The sequence below is a fragment of the Pimephales promelas genome, chromosome 6 (assembly GCF_988280905.1).
Source record: "Pimephales promelas chromosome 6, fPimPro1.hap1.1, whole genome shotgun sequence".
In the NCBI taxonomy this organism is placed as follows: domain Eukaryota; kingdom Metazoa; phylum Chordata; class Actinopteri; order Cypriniformes; family Leuciscidae; genus Pimephales; species Pimephales promelas.
Genome location: NC_142774.1, coordinates 3,663,896 through 3,685,306, shown reverse-complemented (window position 1 = coordinate 3,685,306; position 21,411 = coordinate 3,663,896). Strand labels below are relative to the sequence as shown.

The 21,411-nt window shown below is 36.6% G+C and overlaps 2 protein-coding genes across 5 annotated transcripts in view; one reads left to right on the top strand and one right to left on the bottom strand.

Annotated features, from left to right (window-relative positions):
• Nucleotides 1-473: 473 nt before the first annotated feature.
• Nucleotides 474-4,711, bottom strand: nthl1 (nth-like DNA glycosylase 1). Of its 2 annotated transcripts, none has more exons than XM_039685231.2 (6): nucleotides 4,126-4,711; nucleotides 3,785-4,044; nucleotides 3,543-3,713; nucleotides 3,294-3,453; nucleotides 1,604-1,709; nucleotides 474-1,503 (listed from the first exon to the last, which is right to left on the bottom strand). In XM_039685231.2, exons 1-6 carry the CDS (start codon nucleotides 4,409-4,411, stop codon nucleotides 1,233-1,235), a joined length of 1,254 nt encoding a protein of 417 aa, XP_039541165.2. In that variant the 5' UTR covers nucleotides 4,412-4,711; the 3' UTR covers nucleotides 474-1,232. The 2 variants fall into 2 exon arrangements, with proteins under 2 accessions (XP_039541165.2, XP_039541166.2); XM_039685232.2 differs by having other exon boundaries at nucleotides 4,144-4,708.
• A 116-nt stretch (nucleotides 4,712-4,827) lies between these two features.
• Nucleotides 4,828-21,411, top strand: part of tsc2 (TSC complex subunit 2) — a 50,866-nt gene continuing 34,282 nt past the window's right edge. Inside the window, exons 1-26 of one of the 3 annotated variants that reach the window (XM_039685228.2) lie at nucleotides 4,862-4,900; nucleotides 4,982-5,004; nucleotides 5,621-5,775; nucleotides 5,857-5,943; nucleotides 6,016-6,126; nucleotides 6,210-6,357; nucleotides 7,889-8,006; nucleotides 8,161-8,209; nucleotides 8,280-8,405; nucleotides 8,544-8,617; nucleotides 9,280-9,406; nucleotides 9,606-9,749; nucleotides 10,052-10,189; nucleotides 10,319-10,422; nucleotides 10,589-10,670; nucleotides 10,761-10,916; nucleotides 11,486-11,596; nucleotides 11,683-11,805; nucleotides 12,976-13,082; nucleotides 14,395-14,548; nucleotides 14,748-14,870; nucleotides 14,970-15,104; nucleotides 17,074-17,263; nucleotides 17,352-17,445; nucleotides 18,605-18,707; nucleotides 18,783-18,877. In XM_039685228.2, coding sequence (XP_039541162.2) covers nucleotides 5,641-5,775; nucleotides 5,857-5,943; nucleotides 6,016-6,126; nucleotides 6,210-6,357; nucleotides 7,889-8,006; nucleotides 8,161-8,209; nucleotides 8,280-8,405; nucleotides 8,544-8,617; nucleotides 9,280-9,406; nucleotides 9,606-9,749; nucleotides 10,052-10,189; nucleotides 10,319-10,422; nucleotides 10,589-10,670; nucleotides 10,761-10,916; nucleotides 11,486-11,596; nucleotides 11,683-11,805; nucleotides 12,976-13,082; nucleotides 14,395-14,548; nucleotides 14,748-14,870; nucleotides 14,970-15,104; nucleotides 17,074-17,263; nucleotides 17,352-17,445; nucleotides 18,605-18,707; nucleotides 18,783-18,877 — 2,834 coding nt within the window. In that variant the 5' untranslated portion in view covers nucleotides 4,862-4,900; nucleotides 4,982-5,004; nucleotides 5,621-5,640. Of the gene's footprint in view, nucleotides 5,005-5,620; nucleotides 5,776-5,856; nucleotides 5,944-6,015; nucleotides 6,127-6,209; nucleotides 6,358-7,888; nucleotides 8,007-8,160; nucleotides 8,210-8,279; nucleotides 8,406-8,543; nucleotides 8,618-9,279; nucleotides 9,407-9,605; nucleotides 9,750-10,051; nucleotides 10,190-10,318; nucleotides 10,423-10,588; nucleotides 10,671-10,760; nucleotides 10,917-11,485; nucleotides 11,597-11,682; nucleotides 11,806-12,975; nucleotides 13,083-14,394; nucleotides 14,549-14,747; nucleotides 14,871-14,969; nucleotides 15,105-17,073; nucleotides 17,264-17,351; nucleotides 17,446-18,604; nucleotides 18,708-18,782; nucleotides 18,878-21,411 lie in introns of all 3 variants that reach the window. The other 2 variants (XM_039685229.2, XM_039685230.2) reach the window with 2 other exon arrangements.

Sequence of the window (21,411 nt, the reverse complement as noted above, 5' to 3'; positions counted from 1 at the left end):
ACACGCTCAACACCAAAACACAACGAATAAATCATCCAGTTAGAAACCAGTAGATTTGCAATGCGTACAATGATGACGCTAGATGTACTGTATTTGGTAATCTGACGCTTTCCCACCTCATATTCATATCTGTAAATGTGTGTAGGTGCATTTTTTTGTGAAGTGATTTTTGACCAGTCTGCCCTCTAGTGTTGACAAAAACTGTTAAGGCCTCAAATTAAATGTTCAAAATGTAATATATTGAATAATGAATGTTGCAAACAGTAGTGCGCTATTCACGTGACCTCATGACGTTGCACGTATAGTTCAGTGATTCGCGTCAACAACATATTTCAGAAGAAATGGTTATTTTATTAAATTGTGACACACTGTCATTAAAATGTTTGGGGTAATAAAAAATAAAATAATTTTATTCCGCAAGGTTGCATTAAATTGTACAGCAAAAACGTATTAAGTGTAACAAAATATTCCGATTTTAAATAAATGTTGTTCTTTTGAATTTTTTTATTCATTAAAGAATCCTGAAAATATGTATCCTGGTTTCCACAAAAATATGAAGCAGTTTAACTCTAATCAGCACTGATGATTATAAGAATTCAGCTTTGATCACAGGAATGAATTACATTTCACTATATTCTCATAGAAAACAGCTATTTAATTTTTTTTACTGCATTTTTGATCAACTAATGCTGCCTTAGTGATCAGAAGAGACTCTTTCAAAAACATGAATTATTCAGAACTTTTGCCAATTTGCATATTGTACCTAATAAACACACTGCAAAAGTACACTAATATGCTGTTCTATACTGAATACTAATGCGCAGTGCTGCGCATTTATATCATGGGTTACAATGTATTTTAAGATGTCTGTGTTACAGTGCAATTATAATAGTAATATTAGAGCAATATTAATTAACAAAATGTTTTTACTATAGGATTAGGGTTTTGGTTGAGGGTTAGTTTCATGTAATTATGCCTAATTTACTGGTAAGTACATGTAACAAGGACACTGTAAAATAAAGTGTAACCACATCATTTATATGGAAAACTGACTCAATAGAAGGTTGACCGCAGTGCATTGTGGGATGCAAATTTTGGCCATTTTTATGATATTTTATGAAGGAAAATTTGAAATAAGAGTAGTATGCTGTTCTAACAATGTCCTTTAATCTAAAAGTACTATAAAACACGTTTTCCATTTAGTTACAATATTGATAACAAACGTAATCAGTTCAAGCTGAATGTAAGACAGAGGTCTGTCCTGATGGTGGCGCTCCTGCTTTCCCCTTCCGTCGGTTTCCTCTGGGCTCCTCATGTCCCAGGTTTCCTTTAACCTTTGGTGTTGGAGATGCTGGACTGGACTTGAGCCTCTTCCTGGGAGAGGATTGGTGTGCGGCGGGACAGGTGTGCTGATTCAAACACACGGAGCACAGCGGGCCGACAGGTAAACACACCTGCTGCCCGAAACCAACCAGCAGCCAGTTGATCTCGCTCCACAGATCTCTGCAACAAGGGGAAGGGCAGAAAAGAAAATTGCGGTACTTCAATGAAATTGTCTTTTGGAAATGAATGTTGGAAACAACAGGACGAAAATAGAGGTTACCGTGGTAACCACTCCTCGAGAGCTCTCCGTGTCTCCTCTGGTGTCTTGGTCTTTTTCCTGGTCCATCCGAGCCTGTTTGAGATTCGGTGGACGTGGGTGTCCACGCCTACACACACAAAATATTATAAATACAGTATCTACAACTAAAAAATTAAAACTTGTCAAAGTTTAAAGAAAGATTTGAAATTTTTAAGAATGTAGGGTGTCGTTTAAGAGATTGGTTGCTAAGCAGCTGTAAGAGTGTTCTGCTAGTTTAGAGGGCACTGCAAGGTGGTTGCCATGGTATTCCGAACGGTTGCTAGGCAATTACAAGGGTATATAGTTCTAGGTGTTCTAGTAGTTCTATACTGTTTAATACATGGGTGTTCTAGCTGTTTTACATGTAGTTGCTAGGGTGTTATGGCTAATATATAAGTAGTTGCTAGGGTATTCTGACTGTTTTATAGGTGGTTGCTAGGATGTTCGGACTGTTTTATAGGTGGTTGATAGGGTGTTCTGACTGTTGTATATGTAGTTGCTGTTTTTGAGGTAGTTGCTGTTTTTTTGTCTGTTTTACAGGTGGTTGCTAGGTTGTTCTGACTGTTTAATAGGTGGTTGCTAGGATGTTCGGACTGTTTTATAGGTGGTTGCTAGGGTGTTCTGACTGTTGTATATGTAGTTGCTACTAGGTTGTTCTGACTGTTTTATAGGTAGTTGCTGTTTTATAGGGTGTTCTGACTGTTTTAAATGTGGTTGCTAGGGTGTTCTGACTGTTTTATATGTGGTTGCTAGGGTGTTCTGACTGTTTATATGTTGTTTCTAGGGATTTTTGGCTGTTTTATAAGTAGTTGCTGTTTAATAGCTACCTATTAAACCCTTTTGCTAGGGTGTTCTAGCTGTTTCATGGGTACTGTAGTTTCTAGGGAGGTTTGGCTGTTTTATAGGTAGTTTCTAGGGGGTTTTGGCTGTTTTGTACTTAGTTGCTAGGGCGTGCTGGATGTTTTATAGGTAGTTGCTGGTGTTTTGGATGTTTTATAGGTGGTTGCTAGGTTGTTCTGACTGTTAGGTGGTTGCTAGGGTGTTCGGGCTGTTTTATATGTAGTTGCTAGGGTGTTCAGACTGTTTTATAGGTAGTTGCTAGGGTCTTCTAGCTGTTTCATGGGTACTGTAGTTTCTAGGGAGGTTTGGCTGTTTTATAGGTAGTTTCTAGGTGGTTTTGGCTGTTTTGTACCTAGTTGCTAGGGCGTGCTGGATGTTTTATAGGTAGTTGCTGGTGTTTTGGATGTTTTATAGGTGGTTGCTAGGTTGTTCTGACTGTTACGTGGTTGCTAGGGTGTTCGGGCTGTTTTATATGTAGTTGCTAGGGTGTTCAGACTGTTTTATAGGTAGTTTCTAGGGGTTTTTGGCTGTTTTATTGGTTGTTGTTGTTTTATGGGTAGTTGTTAGGATGTTTTTGTGGTTTTATAGGTAGTTTCTAGGGTGTTCTGACAGTTTTACTGGTAGTTTCTAGGGTGTTCTGACTGTTTTATAGTTGCTGGTGTTTTGGATGTTTTATAGGTGGTTGATTGGTTGTTCTGACTATTAGATGGTTGCTAGGGTGTTCTGGCTGTCTTATATGTGGTTGCAAGAATATTCTGCGATGATTTTTCTCCGTTAACAGAACATAAAGAAACATCGTCAAGTCAAGATAATAAGTTAGCTTCCTCCCTACCGATGCCTGAAACCTGGTTCCAGGCGATGTCCATGGCCAAGTGGGCCATCTTAGGGCCGACGCCCGGCAGACGCATCAGACCCTCCAACGTGTCAGGAATGTCTCCGCCAAACTCCTGCTGGATCAGAGCCGTGGCCTGCTTGATGTACTTCACCTTTGTCTGAGAGGACACTAGTGAGTTTTTGACTCTTGAAATCTGTTGCTCTAATTATATACACATGTATTTTTGAACACTTATGTGACATTTACCCTCCAGAAGCCCACAGGGTAGATGAGTTTGCCCAGAGTTTCCTCATCCATGTTGAGTATTGCGTCCACGCTGAGGTCATGCTCACGTAACCTCTGCATAGCGCCAGCCGTCACAAGATCTTTCGTTTGACTGGACAACATTAAAGAGATCAGCACGTGGTAACGACGCACCTGAGGAAGGAAGAGAGAAAGCTGATTGGCTGTCGATTACCTCCGGTGGTCTGCGATTGGTTCTCGCTCACCTCAGGCGGGGCCTCTGTGTCGTAGCATTTTTCCGCTCCCATTTGGTCCACAGGAGCGTTCCGTTTGCTCCTCATCTCCCTGATAAACGACAGCTGTGTTCTCCAATCACACGGTTCCCTCTTAAGCCCCGCCCCTTCCTCTTCATACTCCACCTTTAAACTGCCCCGCCTTGTTTTCCTAGATGACGTCACAATGGCTTGATTATCCACTGCTTCTTCCTTCACTTTTATGGTTGTCTTTTTGCAATTTGACACAGTTTCTGTGCAAAAAAAAGTAAATATGCATGAATAATGATATAATATATTTAGAATAGCATTGTTTAAAATAGTTTTAGCACTACCTGTGCAGTTCATCTGACCTGTAGGAGGCTGTGCATGCGTCTGCAGTGAAATACTCTGCTCGAGTACTTCTGCTTTCACTTTTGGAGGATCATCTTCTGATTTGAGCCCTTGAGCCATTCTGGATCTCAATCTACGGATTCCTCCTTTATTTACAGCACTTTCCCCCATCCTATCATTTGAAGAAGTGTCTAACCCAGATGTTGAATCGGTGAAATATGGAGAGTTCATTCTTACAGTCAAACGACGAAACATATACACACATAAGCTCCGGACTGGCGCCAACATTAGTTGACACTTTACGTCACAAATATAACATTAGTTTTATTAAACACATCTCCTAAACCCAACATCAGTATCCATACTGTCGAAAGAACGCGATGCCAGACTCCTGAGTGAATCATTCATTTGAGCCGAATCTTTAGAATGAATTCGTTCGCAATCACAACACCTCTCTGAGCGAATCGTTTAGAAATCGGATTGAATGGATCCGAGTGGAATGACACAAAGGACTCACTGAAACGACTGTTTGATCGGGTTCATTGAAAATGAAATGATTCTCGGATTACACGGTTTCATAAGCGTAAATAATTTGTAGTTTCTTAACACAGCATGCGTGTGTAAAGTGAACGAGCACTCGCTGCTCTCGGAACTACAATTCCCGGCCGTTGGCAGTCACTGACTTGTTTTTGTAGGAAGTTCATGTCAGTGTAATAAACATGACTTCCGGGGGGCAGTAAAGGGGGCTGGTGTGAGAGCTGGGGCAGTTTCTGCTGGGTGAGACACTGTGTCACATATAAATGCATAAATCTGGAGCGATTCGGCTATATCTTTTAATTTATATCTTCTCAATATCAGCCCACTTCTATCATCCGCAGACGGTAAATAACAGTGTTTGTTTGTTGCATTGGCTTGTTTGTGTATTGAGACTGTTTTATTTATTTATTTCGCCTTGTTTATTTGTCCACAGCGGGTATCTGCGTGTATTTAAACGGTTTATTTGTCTTGTTTATTTTCAGGTATTGTTCTCTGTGACAGCCAGAGAAATATTCAATATTAAACGCACGCTTTTTGTGAGCTTGGGCTGAACTGAACTGTCACGAGGTGTCAGACGTTTGACTTCTGTGTATTGTTTTTCTGCCCTGTTTTCATGACAAAAGAGGCAATATTTCACTGGAATATACATTTATTTATGTCGCAAAATGAGTTATGACTTAATTTATGACGTCTAAAGGGGTCTTAAAACCGTTACGTGCACGCGCAGGTCTCCTGAGGTCAAATGTACTTGAAATGACATGTCCGAAATCACACATGTAAGGTTGTTTGAAGGATTTTTTTTGACTCTGGGACCACACTACCAGACTATTTAATATTATGTGTGATATCTTTCATTAACAACATAATAATCATTTATTCGTAATTCTTAAGATATATTACAAAGAAAGAAAAATAATATATAGGTGTAATCTAAAGTATCTCTCATTCCATCTCGTTCAGGGTCTGTCACAGGCGTGAAGATGAATAAACAGCCCAGTAAAGAGTCTCTGCGGGACCGGCTGAAGGGAGTGTTTGGCCTCGGCCCGCCCCGGCCCCACAGCAAGCAGACGGAGAGCAAACCCTCAGAGTTTATCATCACACTGGAAATCCTCATGGTCAGAGATGCTCTAACTGAATGTTCACATCTTCTGCACTTCTTGTGTTCCTCATATAATCTCTCTTATCCCATCGTTCAGGAGCTCACTTCAGAGTTCAGCCTAAACCACCGGATCAGAGTCATCCACCAAGTGTGTGAGCTCGCCAAATCCAAGAAGTTTGAGGAGGTGAGATCGTAGAGGTGCAGCTGAATGTATATGTGCGGATAAGTGGATCTAAAGTGTGTGTGTGTGTTTCAGCACGCGGTGGAGGCGTTATGGAAGGCCGTGGAGGATATGATGCACCCCGATCAACCGCCTGAAGCCCATCATGCAGTGCTGGTGCTGCTGAGAGCCATTATACAAGGACAGGTGTGCATTTTCAACACTTTAGGAACAACAGTGCTGTGCCCTGCGAACAGAGCTCACGTTCTCTTCATGCTCTTCTTGTGTAGGGTGAGCGGTTGGGTCCATTGAGAGCGTACTTCTTCAAGATCATTCTGGACTATCAGCCCTCTAATGAAGATATGGCCGAGAGACTGGAGGTGTTCAAGGCCCTCACGGAGAACGGGAAAGACATCACTTACCTAGAGGAGGAGATCGGTACGTTGTTTATACTATACATATGTATTTATACACAGACATATATGGGGCTGTTTACACCTGTTATTAAGATGTGTTTCCGTCAATCTGATTACAAGGTGTAAATACAGGTGTAAACAGGGTTTTGAGCTCGTCCACTTTGCAAAATGTGTTAAACACATTTGTCCGGATTGCTTTCATAGTGTAAACGCCCATGTGGTCGACTGTGTCCAAACAGCCACAAAAGACCCTCTTCTCTCCATCTACTGATCTAATGCGTAACATTATGAAGAGCGGGGTTTAAACTATCGGCTGGAGACTCAAGTTTGGTTTGAAGATGAAAAATGTGTCAAGCACAATGTTATCTCATCATTCCTGATTTTTAACACGCACTCGCAGCGTTCGGCTAATCTTGCGTCTGTCAGAGCGGAAACTAAAGCTGATGCTCACTGTGTTTTTCCGTCGTCTCCGGTCCCTGTCCATTACATTGATCTGAAAACACACACTTTTACCCTTCCCTTGAGGAAATCATGACAAAAGTGGCTGAAAGTGGACAAGAGAGACCAGGTGTGAGCGGGAATGTGTCTCTCTCGTCTACTTGTGATCCGATCCGCCAAAACGCATCTTAAAGCAGTAGTTCACTTTTAAAACACAACTTTTGCTGATAATTTACTCGCCCCCATGTCATCCAAGATGTCCATGTCTTTCTTTCTTCAGTCGAAAAGAAATTAAGGTTTTTGATGAAAACATTCCAGGATTTTTCTCCATATAATGGACTTCAATGGGAACCAAACGGTTCAAGGTCCAAAAGACACTTTCAGTGCAAACTACAAACTGTTCAAAGGGCTTTAAACGACTCCAGACGATGAATAAGGGTCTTATCAAGCGAAACGATCGCTCATTTAAAATCAAATGCTCACCTTGCTCTGTTCTGTGTGACTCTCCTGTTCGAACTCATTCATCAAAATGAACTAAACTTTTTCCGAGTCATATGGTTCATTCAACGAACGAAACAAACAAATTGACTCGGAAAAAGATTTGTTCATTGTGATGAACAAGTTCGAACAGGAGAGTCATGAAAGTGCATCACAGAAACAGAGCAAGGCGACCATTTGAGCTTATAAAACTTAAACTTTGTAATGTATTTATTAAATGAGCGATCGTTTCGCTTGATAAGACCTTTATTCATCGTCTGGAATCATTTAAAGCCAGTTTGCACTGAAAGTCTCATTTGGATCTTGAACCGTTTGGTTCCCATTGAAGTCCATTATATGGAGAAAATCCTGGAATGTTTTCATCAAAAACCTGAATTTCTTTTCGGCTGAAGAAAGAAAGACATGGACATCTTGGATGACATGGGGTGAGTAAATTATCAGCAAAAGTTTTTTTAAAAGTGAACTACTCCTTTAACACCAGGAGTAAACAGGGCCTAAAACTCATTTGCTCACCCTCATGTTCTCCCAAACCTGTGTGATTTTTCTCTCTCTCTGGTGTCTCTCTGAGCCGCTGTTTTCCGAATAATGACTGTGAATGGTGTTTGTGTGTCTTTCAGCTCGGTTCGTCCTGCTGTGGATGGAAATCGGTCTGTCCTCTGATTTCCTGCATGTCCTCGTGAACCTGGTCAAATTCAACTCGTGCTACCTGGATGAGAACGTCTCCCTCATGGTCCAGTAAGAAAACACTCGCACGTCAATCTCAACAAGTTCAAAATGGATGATGAAGTATCCAGCACACATTGCTCCTCCTCCTGTAGATTTCTAAAAGTGGATAATTAATATGCAGAAAATCGAAATGTTAGAAGGTTTTCATCTTTGTTTCTCACAGGAAAATCTGCTTTCTGTGTAACCGGACGACTTCCTCCACCGATATTGAGGTACGTCAGATCCAGTCTTTCAGGATTACCATCAAGCCAGTGATTGCTGATCCTTTATCTGTGTGTGTAGGTTGCGCTGCAGGTGTTAGACGCTGTGGTGTGTTATAACTGTCTGCCCTCGGACTCTCTGACGATGTTCATCATCACGCTGTGCCGAACTGTTAATGTGAAGGAGTTCTGTGAATCCTGCTGGAAGGTACCCGGAAAAACCCAGTCCATTTGATGCATTCAGCCGGTTTAAAGAAATCATTGATGCTCAATGTGTTTAATGTGTCTGTTTTAAGCATGCTTTGACTTCCTCTCACTTGATCTTTTTGTCTCATTGTGTGTGTAGTTGATGCGTAAAGTGTTGGGGACTCACCTGGGTCACAGTGCCATATACACCATGTGCCGAATCATGGAGGAGAGGTACGGAGTGACTTATACGGTTTTTATTAATATTACAGTGAAAGACCATCAAAAAGCATTTTTTTCCTCCATATTCTTTTAATACCACACATAGCCACATAACACATTTTTTAGTAATTAAAAGAGTCTATATTTAAGAAATGATGTTCAGCTTTTTGTGACTATAATAAATGTAGGCTGTTGTAAGTGCCAATAGTCTTATTAATAATATGTGACTATTTTGAGTTTGACGGTTTGTTAATACAATAATTTCAGTTGTTTGATTACTTTTGTTTTTTTTCGTTATCTGAATGTTTACTTGAATACTCGATACTAATATTAGACACCTGGAAAAATACTTAATTTTTATCTTATGATTTTCATCTATATTGCTTAGTTTTTTTTAGGAGAGCTGTCAGTCCATGAATAGGAAAACAAAGTAACTTTAGTTGCCTATTTGGAAAAAGTATATTTAAAAGTAATGCGTTACTTACAAGTTACTTGAAAAAAGTAATCTGATTACTTGTAATGCGTTACCCTAACACTGTTCTTGGTGCATATCATATTTTTATATTATTACGGCTATTTGTAATACCTTATTTAATATAAATCAATGAATGTGCTAAAAACTGTGATGTTGGCAGCACTGGTGATCTCAGTGTGTGTGTGTGTGTGTGGTGTAGGGTGTACTCGGAGGACGCCGCTCTCCTCAGGGGTGCAGTGTTTTTTGTTGGGATGGCGCTGTGGGGGGCTCACAGACTACCGGCCCTCAAAAACACCCCGACTCTGGTCCTGCCTTCCTTCTACAAGGTATCTATCTATTTGCCATCAGACTATCTATCTATCTATCTATCTATCTATCTATCTATCTATCTATCTATCTATCTATCTATCTATCTATCTATCTATCTATCTATCTATCTATCTATCTATCTATCTATCTATCTATCTATCTATCTATCTATCTGTTTAAACCTACTACTGTTTGACCTCTAACCTTTGTGCCCAGGCCATGAGCTGCTCTAATGAGGTGGTGTCCTATGAGATCGTGCTGTCGATCACACGGCTCATCAAGAAGTACGGGCGAGAGCTGCAGGTGGTGACGTGGGACATCCTGCTGTCCGTTATAGAGAAACTCCTGCAGCAGATACAGGTACTCACACACACTTTTTTTTTTTTTGTTCTGAAACACGGGTTAAAGTTATTGCAATGTTGCAATTTCTTCTTGGTTTTGGTTCGCTTTTACAAGGCAATAATTCTAGTCGAACCATAGTTTGGGAATAGTTTGAGCAGGAATCAAGGCTTCACAGGGACAACATTTGTATCATGAACATATTTCGGAAAAGAGCAATTAGGTGGCGTTTTAACCCTCTGATGCATGTAAAATGAACTAAAGGAGAAAACGCTCCAATTGAGTAATTTAGATGTCGGGTGTTTAATATCTCCTGTGTGCAGACGATGGGCAGTCCTGATCTGAAGGTGATCGTTTATGAGCTGCTGAGCACCGTCGAGGAGCTGTACGAGCAGAACGACTTCCACGGGTCCTCGGAGAGATTCTTCAGCCTGGTGGAGAAGTGTGCTGACAAACGTCCCGTGAGTTCCTCTATCTCTCTACCTCTCTCTCTCTCTCTATCTTGACCTCTCTCTACCTCTCTCTTTCTCCATCTGTCCTCTTCTGACGCCGTCTGGTTCGATTGACTGTCGGTGACTCTTCTCTGGCAGGACGCGTCCGTGTTGACGCTGATTTCCTACAGAGCTCAGTCCATCCAGCCGGCTAAAGACGGGTGGCTGCAGAACCTCCTGAAACTCATGGAGAAGTTCTTCAGGTCTGGAAACTTCAAGTCAACATTTATTTATTTAGCGCTTTAGACAACACGGATCGTTTCAGAGCAGCTCCACAGGGAGTAAAACGAGAAAATTACAATGTCAATGTTGTAAAATTAATTTCAATTTAAGCTGTTCTAACAAACCCCCAATCTCTCTCTCGGTCAGGAACGAGAGCCGTACTATGATCAGGATCAAGGTTCTGCACATCCTGTCCTTCGTGCTCAGCACAAACCGTCAGCTCTATGAAGTCAGTCCTCATCCACACACACGGATCTCTCCATACGTTGGTGAGAGCCGCATTATTCTTGACCATCTGTTTTCTCTCTCTCTCGGACAGGAGGAGCTGATCGAGGTGGTGGTGATTCCTCAGCTGGGTCAGATCGCCGAGGATCGAGACCTGTCCGTCAGGAAGCAAGCCACGCAGCTGCTGGTGGACCTCGCCGAGGGCTGTAACACACATCACTTCAGCAGCCTGCTCGACATCATAGAGAAGGTGCTCGCTGATCATCATGATGATGACGTCACTGACGGAACTCCATGTGTTCCGTTTTTCTCCTGTTTGAAATTTAAATTTAAAAATTCCATTTTTTTAAGTGTTCTATTCACGTCATTTAAACAAGCACGTCACAATTAATACGAGGTTATTTAATGTGATAATTCTCAAGAATTTAATTTGATTTTTACTTAGTTATAATAATTATATAATTCATTCTTTTTTAATTACATTTAAATGTAGATTTATTATATATTTATTAAAGTTGCCTATTAAATTTAACATTAGTATAGATTTATGTAATTGTATTAATACATGTATATTACGTTTAAATTAGTCGTTTAAAAACGCGTTTACTTCTGATCGACAGCTATTAACTGGAGCAAAATTATTCAGTCATATATTTTTTTAAAGCTAAGAAGTCCTCCTACCACACAATCACTATTAAGCGTTTATAAATTTTTTTCATTCATGTTTTGGAAATTTTATGTTGATTCTTTGTTTATGTAGCATCTCAGAATTGGCACAGCAATATGTGGATGAAGCTCATGTCTCCTGTGCTCCTGTAGGTTGCCAGCCGTCCGTTATCATGCTCTGCGGAGGGAGAACGGGAGCTGTGTGTGGAGTCGCCCATGGAGGACGTCCGAACCGCCATACTGGGTCTGCTAGACATACTGCAGGTACAGCCACACCTCGCCGCTTTATCAGAGGGATCATGAATATTCTCCGTAACAGCTCCAGTGACTGTGTTTCTACGCTTCTCTAGAGTAAACTGTACAGTCTGCCCGCCAGTCACGCCAGTCGAGTGTTCGAGCTGCTGATTTCCCATCTGCAGCTTCACTATAAGAACAAATACTGCAGCGCTATCGGAAGCTCCATACGGCTAAAGGTCAGAGTTTGTAAAGCAGCACCACAGCTAATAACTGACATAGCTAATGACTAGCATAGCTAATAACTGACATAGCTAATGACTAACATAGCTAATGACTGACATAGCTAATAACTATCATAGCTAACAAATAAGATAGCTAATAACTATCATATCTAATAACTAACATAGCTAATAACTGACATAGCTAATGACTAACATAGTTAATGGCTAACATAGCTAATAACTGACATAGCTAATAACTGACATAGCTAATAACTATCATAGCTAACAAATAAGATAGCTAATAACTATCATATCTAATAACTAACATAGCTAATGACTAGCATAGCTAATAACTGACATAGCTAATGACTAACATAGCTAATAACTGACATAGCTAATAACTGACATAGCTAATGACTAGCATAGCTAATAACTGACATAGCTAATGACTAACATAGCTAATAACTGACATAGCTAATAACTATCATAGCTAACAAATAAGATAGCTAATAACTATCATATCTAATAACTAACATAGCTAATAACTGACATAGCTAATGACTAACATAGTTAATGGCTAACATAGCTAATAACTGACATAGCTAATGACTAGCATAGCTAATAACTGACATAGCTAATGACTAACATAGCTAATAACTAACATAGCTAATGACTAACATAGATAATAACTAAACTAACATAGCTAATAACTATCATAGCTAATAACTAACATTAGTTAATGACTAACATAGCTAATAACTGACATAGCTAATAACTGACATAGCTAATGACTAACATAGAATGACTATTTTAGCTAATGACTAACATAGCTAATAACTAGCATGGCTAATAACTGACATAGCTAATGACTAACATAGCTAATGACTGACATAGAATGACTATTTTAGCTAATGACTAACATAGCTAATAACTAGCATAGTTAATGACTAACATAGCTAATAACTAGCATAGTTAATGACTAACATAGCTAAAGACTCACATAGTTAACATAGCTAATGAACATAGCTAATGACTAGCATAGCTAATAATAAGGTCAGACTTTTGACTTGAGTTAGTAAAGAATTACCATAGCTAACTAACATAGCTAATAACTAACAATTCATGGAAACACCTCGACTTCAGAAAAGGTTAAAGTGTTGTCTTCTCCCGTTGTTTCTGTGTCAGGTCTTTGATTTCTTATTGCTGATGAGGGCGGACTCTCTTCATCGCCTGGGCGTTCCCAATAAAGATGGAGTCCTGAGATTCAGCCCATATTGTCACTGTGACGTGGGGTAAGAACACAAACATGCCTGTTTGTTGCCGTTTTCTCACACACACTTATTAAAGAGGATATTTACCAGAGTTATTATTAATTTTAAATTAATATATTTATTTTAATTAATTAATTAATACATTTATGTAAATTAATTCATTTTTAAAATTAACTTAAAATGTATTATTAAATTCAATTACAATACAAATAAAATGTATTTATAGAATTAAATGAATTATAAACCATTAGGAGGGTATTTCGATTATTTAAGATTATATCATATTATTTTAGATTATATAGACAATATTCAGATGTAATAATTAAAGTATAAATGCATTTTAACATATTTTTAAATCCAATTAAAATGATTTAAATTTAATTAATAATACATTTATTTAAATGTATTGGTAAAATTAAATTAAGTATAGAATATTAAGAGTGGTGCTTAGAGTAACTCAATTTAAATTAATTATACATTTATTTTACTTAATTGTTAAAATTAAAATGTTTTATTAAATGAAGTATACAAATGTATAATTCATTATTTATTATTAAACTAAATTAAGGAGGATATTCAGGTTGACTAAATGTGAAAATTAACAATTATTTGTATATTTAAATTGTATTACATGTAAATGTAGTTAACATGGATTTATAAAATGAAATAGTTAGAGTTTTTAGAAGTTATTTAGAAGTTATTAATATAAATATAAAATATATAAATTTTTAAATGGTTAATTTTTTATTTATTTATTGATTTTAAATTACATAAAAAACAATTAAATCCAAATGAAGTATACATTTATTTAAATGTATAAATTATTAAGGAGCATATTCTAATATTATTCATTTTAAATAAAGTATTAACTTTAAATTTATTATTAAAATTAAACTAAGTATAAATGATTAAGGGGGCATTCAGGTGGATCAAATCTCTCCTCAAACATCTGATGATGATGATGATTTATTTGTCCTCGAGAGGAAATTGGTTTCCACCCTAGATGCATACATAATACAAACACACATTTATTACATAATAAGAGCATGAACATATAAACATCTACAAAAAAATAACAACAAGAGGTCATACGTGACGTATCACAGGCCGATTTCCTGTACTTAGAGCTTGTGTACATGCAGGAACACAACTCTTACTAAACTTGGCCTTCCTGCACATCGGTAACCCAGAAGGATAAAATAATTTTAACTCATTAAAAGTGTTTTTGAGCCTTTCGCAACGTGAATGTCGCGACACTATCCGATAATCTGGGGGTAGGAATACCAATAATTTTACTCTCTAAATGAGTCATCTTAAAGAATGTGTTTTTCAGTGAGTCGGAGAAGAGGGTGTCGGATAAGAAGCCGGCGGGAACGGTCTCTCCCCCGGCTGGGAGTCCAACACCAGCGGCTCCGCCCTCATCCATCCGCACCGCAAATCTGCCCTACAACCTGGCCTTCAACGTGCTGCTGCAGTGCCTGAAGATGGTACACACACACACACGCGTGCCAGAGATATTCCACCACAAAATACAGTTTTAATACTATTGCAACTCATTTTTCGGGGTAAAAAGTAGCACTTGAATGTGAGTTACACCTGGTCACATTATGTTAAACACACTACATACATGTATATTCATGCATATACCGTCATAAACAGCCCTTTGTAAGTGCCGATCTTGTGTAGGAGACTGACTGGAAGGTCCTGAAGCTGGTTCTGGATAAGATGTCGTGCACAATCCAGTATAAAGTGCTGATCTTGTCGTCTCCGTGCAGCATCGATCAGCTCTGCTCCACCCTATGCTCCATGGTACCGTACACACACTTACAAAACATAAACACCTACAGTGACTAGATGAGATGAACCTGATGGGAGCTCGCTGATTTGAGAGTGTGTGTTTGTCTGCAGGTCACGGACCGGCTAATATCGGAGCGTTTAAAGAAGACTCCCGATGGATTCTCCCTCACGGATGTTCAGCTGGCTGTGGTTCCTGTCCTCACTGCCCTCACCTCCTACCACAGCTACCTAGAACAGTCCCGACAGGTGACACACACACACACACACACAGTATATTATTACAGAAGTTTATAGTTTGGATATAAACACTGATCTCTGTATAACAATAAATATAGAGCAAATCACCTTTGTAAAGTAACTTGACGCATCTTAGCTTGCAACGTCAAGGTCACAGGTTCGATTCTCAGGGAAAGCAAGAGCTGATAAGAATGTAAATGTGTACCTTGGCATTTCTTTGGATAAAAGCATCTGCCAAATGCATAAATGTAAATACCAATTGTATCAATTACATCATTACGCCAGTAGGTGGCGACAAGTGACTTAAAAAGTGTATTCAATCATTAATTCAAGAGATTCATTCAAAAACGCTGAAACAAATGAACTACTTCATGCATTCAACCCCGAATAATTATTTTATTTGAAATAGATTGCCGCAATTAATATTTTGTCAGGACCTCCAGTAATTCACATGTTGTCTGAGAATCGTGATCTTTGTTTGAAACATTAAATTGTGATTCTCGGTTGATTTAGAGTCGTGCAGCTCTACCACACAGCCTATTGGTTTTATAAATAGCTAATAATCAGAGTTTCAAACCAGTTTTTGTCGTTAACAAAAACGAAAACTACTAAAAATTAGGGCTGTCAAACGATTAATCACGATTAATCGCATCCAAAATAAAAGTTTGTTTTTACATAATATATGTGGTTGCACTGTGTATAATTATTTTATATATAAATACACACACATGCTTGCATATATTTAAGAAATATTTTTATGTATATGCTGTATATAGATTTATATATAATTTATATTATATATAAATATTTTATATATAAATAATATTTTTTTCTTAAATATACATGCATTTGTGTTTATATATATATATATATATATATATATATATATATTAGGGCTGTACAAAAATTAATTGCGATTAATCGCATCCAAAATAAGCCTGTGTTTACATAATGTATTTGTGTGTGCTGTATATATAAATACACACACATGCATGTATATATTTAAGAAAATGTGTTATTTATATATAAAATATTTATATTTATATAATATAGATTATGTGTATATATATATATATATACAGAATTTAAGCACTAATAATTCTTAAATATATACATACATGCATAGGTATTTATATATACAAAATAATTATATACAGCACACACAAATATATTATGTAAACACAGACTTTTATTTTGGATGCGATTAATCGCAATTAATTTTTGGACAGCCCTAATATATATATATATATACAAAATAATTATAAACAGTGCACCCACATATATTATGGAAACACAAACTTTTATTTTGGAATGCGATTAATCGTGATTAATCGTTTGACAGCCCTACTAAAAACATTAATGTTAGTTGAAATAAAATAAATTTGAATAAGGTAATTGATATTTCAGGTTATCGCCAAGGCAACATTTCTAAATTTTGTTTAGTTGAAGTACTAAAAGTGAAAATAACAAAAAACTGAAACCAATAAATTCCATACAACTTTTTATCATCATATTTTTTATATTAAACTGAGAATAAAAACAAATGGAGGTCCAAACCTGGAAAAAAATAAGAGATAAATAAATAAATAAATAAATAAATAAATGTATTAATAGGAAAATAAATAATTAAATAAATGACTATTATTCTATTTATTTATTCAAAAATATATATATTTGTAATACTAAAGCAAAATAAAGCATTACTTGCTGTATTTATGAGTCATTTTTAATATTGAGAAGGTTTAGTCAGATCTAGGAATTTCAAAGTGAAATCCAAGCGTAATATTTTTTTGTGTTAGTATATTTCAATTAAATATGAATTTATTCACATTTATTATGACATATAAGTGTATTATTCAGTTCTGAGTTGATAGCAGGCAGTCATCCGAGCGAATGATCCAGTCACATGACTCATGTTGGATTTGGTTTATTAGAGGTGTTCTCCATATGTGTGTGTGTGTGTGTGTGTGTGTTTCAGAGGGAGCTGGTCCAGTGTTTGGAGAAAGGCCTGATTTACCGCTGCGCTAAGCAGTGTGTGGTGGCTCTGACCATGTGCACCGTGGAGATGCCTGACATCATGATCAAACTCCTGCCCGCCCTCATCGTCAAGCTCACACACATCTCTGCCACCGTGGCCATGGCGTCTCCCATGCTGGAGTTCCTGTCCAGTGAGCCCTCGCCTTTCTTTCTAAATCCCGCCCGTTCTCACCCGCTGACCAATCAGAATAAAGCACAGTTTGTCTTTTTCGTCTGCAGCATTGGTGCGGCTCCCGCGTCTCTATGCTAACTTCGTAGCTGAGCAGTACGTTAGCGTGTTTGCTATATCCCTGCCGTACACCAACCCTTCAAAGTGAGTATCGTCACACACAGACGTTACAAATAATGTTACAAACACAAATAACTTTCTGTTCATCAAAGAATCCTGAAAAAAGTGAATTAAACTGTTTGTTTAACACTGATAATAATCATAAATGTTTATCATCATATTAGAATGATTTCTGAAGGGACTGGAGTAATGACGCTGGAAACTCAGCTTTGATCTCAGGAATAAATTACATATTAACATAGATTTTAAAATTTAGATTTTAAAATATTTCACAATATTACTGTTTTTACTGTATTTTCAATCAAATAAATTCCGCCTCTGTGAGCTTTTTTTTTGTCTATTTTAACCCTCTGGGGTTGTTTGTTTCAGAGTCACACTCGAGGTGTTCGGGTCCAAATGGACCCAAAGGGCGGGATTCATATTAAAAAAAATAAAATAAAATCATGATTTATTTTTTTTAACTCGTTTTTTATGCTGTTTTGAGAAAATTTCAAAAAATAAAAAAAAATTATAATTGGTATTAATGCAATAATTATGACAAAATTTCCCCCCATTGAACATAATAGAAAAAATATTTTAAAATATTTATTTTTATTTTTTTAAAAGCGGTATTTCATTTTAGAGTCAAGCCTAGGCCTCATAAAAGCAATTTTTGAAATGAGATGGATGCCATCTGGTGGACAAACTCAGCATTTTAAAAATGCAAAACACATGTATAATCTGAATTTTTTTGTTGTGTTTGTGTATAAAAGTGTGTTTGTGTGTGTCTGGATGTGTCTGTTTTGCACTCTTGATGTTTTATAGATTCACCCCTTCACTGTTGTGCTTTTTTTCAAGATCGTGGCTGATTTGTAGATCGTACGCACAAAAAAACTCTGTATTTTCACATTTTTGCCAATTTCCCATTCATTTTCCATGCGGGTCCATTTGGACCCGAACACCCCAAGTGTAACTATTTTTTGTACAACCACTTAGACTACTTCCATCCTGTCCCCAATTTTTTTGGGTGTTCAAATACCAACAAAGTCACCAAATTTCGGACCATTGCGAGGAAGCTGTGATTTAAAAAAAAATTTTTTTTATTTAAATTCTTCGGGTCCATTTGGGTTGAACAACCCCAGAGGGTTAAGGGCAGATTGGTTTTAAATTACATATATTTGTGTTTTCCTTCCATCCTCTGTAGGTTTAATCAGTACATCGTGTCTCTGGCGCATCATGTGATCGCCATGTGGTTCATCCGCTGCAGGCTGCCGTTCAGGAAAGACTTTGTGCAGTACATCACCAAGGTGTGTGGCGGGACTCGTGCGTTCCCAGTTTCAGACTCATCGGTTTGTGTTGACTCGTTGTTTTTGTGTCGTCAGGGTCTCCGTTCGAACGCTCTTCTGCCGTTCGACGACACACACGAGCAGAGCAGCTTCAGAGCGCGCAGCACCAGCCTGAACGAGAGACCAAAGAGGTACACACACACACACACACACACACACACACTCTCACGATCATGTCAGGTTTCGCCGGTGGATTCAGGCGCCTCATTGGTTCATTTTTTGATGGTAGTGCCGTTGGCTTTGTGTCCGATTACGTCACATGCGACTCCCGGATGCCAGTCTGACTCGTCTCTTTCTCTCTGTCTGTTCTTATCGGTTTCCTTTCTTTCTCTCTTTCTCTCATCATCTGCCGAAGCGGTGACTATCACATTAAAACCATTAAGGCATTAATTTATGAGTGTTTCTTCAACTGCGGACGTTTAATGTCCCAGGGACTGATTTTTATCCAGACTAATAGATTTTGACTTCTGAATATTTGTTACTTGAAGGTCACATTAAAACTGATCTGGAGTTGTTGTTTTTTTTTTTTTTAGCAATGCTTTTTAGTTTTGATGCTATTCATGCCCTTTTAGTTTTTATGCCTTTTATGCAATTCAATCTTAAAATAAAAAATCATAAAATTCCTTAAATAATATTTACCATTTATTTATATATATATATATGAAAAAATAAAAAATTCCTTAAATAATAATTAACATTTATATATATATATATATATATATATATATATATATATATGAAGAGTTCAGATGCAAAAGCCTCTAAATGCCATTTGAAATTTTCTTCTTTAATGATGATTTTTATCAAACTTGTATATTTAAGTTCAGTAATGTCACTTAAATAACAATTAATAGGTAATTATCATTGCCATTTAAGTGAAATTACTGAACTTAAATATACAAGCTTGATAAAAATCATCATTAAAGAAGAAAATTTCAAATGGCATTTAGAGGCTTTTGCATCTGAACTCTTCATATAAATATGTTAATTATTATTTTTTCATTTACATATACACTACATTTTGATGTAAGGCTGCATAAAATACTGTCTATGATTTTGGTCATTTTATTCCCAAAAAATATAAATTATTATATGACAGTTCATAAAAGAAATGTGTTTATACAGTGTTGGGTGTTGCTAGTAGATTCATTAAGTTAGTAAGTTTAAAAAGTTTGTGTTAATGGAGTTTAATTTCTAAAAGGACTTAAAATGGCCATAGTCGAAGAAAGACCTGAATATAAAGTACACACGGCTCTAAATCTTGTGTTGATGTGTAATGAGCCATCCTGTAATACTCTGGTCAGAATAACTAGTCACATGATGTCTAAGAAAGGGACCCATAAACTAGAGGCTAACCGTAACGTGTGGATTTGAACTCGATCCTATTTATATTATTTTTGCATTAAGCAGACTCTTTTCTACTTCATTCATTCATTCTGTGTCTCCCCCTTTCTTCATTTAAAAACCGAAAGTATTAAAACCATTTTAATTTGACAGGAAATTTCCATTATGACTTAATAAACCATTGTAACCAGACTTATCACTAACAAAGTCCATGATCAACTATTTCCAGAGCCACAAAACCATCTAATCTCACTGTCATGACAAATTCCAGGTTAATTTTCAGTGTTTTTATTGTTTTCTTGTGTCTTGTCCTGACGCTGAAGCTGGAACTTTGAATTACAAGGCTCAAAGAGAGAAAGATCAACCAATGCGTTTACATGCACACAAATATTGAGATATGAATGAGAACTTGATCATATTCTGATTATATAGGATTCATGTAAACACAATAACCTGGTTGTCAAATTAAGACCGTATTGTAGTCTCTTAATACATTTCTGTGAATATTATAATACTTATTCTTGTATTAATCAGACTTTTGGGTCATGTAAGACTGAACATTTGTTTATATATGTACATGTTCACACAAAGGTAATTCTGGGTGAAAAATGTACCTATTTTTGAGTGACGAGGAGATTTTTTTTATTTTTGTTTATTACTTGCATTTTCAAACATCATAACCATAATAACATGAATAGTCGATACATGTACTGCACATAATTAATTTAATGCAGTGTAGTATGTTGATAAAAAAATTGGGTTTGGGTTTTGATAAAAAGCAAACAATTACATTTATAAAAAAAGGCAAATTAAATAAATAACTTTCAAATAAATCATAAAACACTTACTAAAAATATTATTTATTTTATTATTGCACTGTAAAAATGAATATGCTTTATCTAATCAATAAAATTGTGGCAACAGATTACAAGCAATATTATTTATTAAATTGAACAAATTAGAATTGAGTAATAGTTAATTAAATTAACATTCTAATTAATTCTAATTTGTACAATTTAATTAATAATATTGCATTTATAAAAAATAAATGTATTATGTTGCCACAATTTTATTGATTAGATAAAGCATATTATTTTTTTCAGTGTGGGCTGTCAAGCATCCAAAATAAAAGTTTGTGTTTACATAATATATGTGTGTGTATTGTGTATAACTATTTTGTGTATATATATATATATATATATATATAAATACATACACATGTATGTACATTTAAGAAAAAAAATTTATTTATATATAAAATACTTATATATATAATATAAATCATATTTAAATCTATATACAGTATACACATGAAAATATT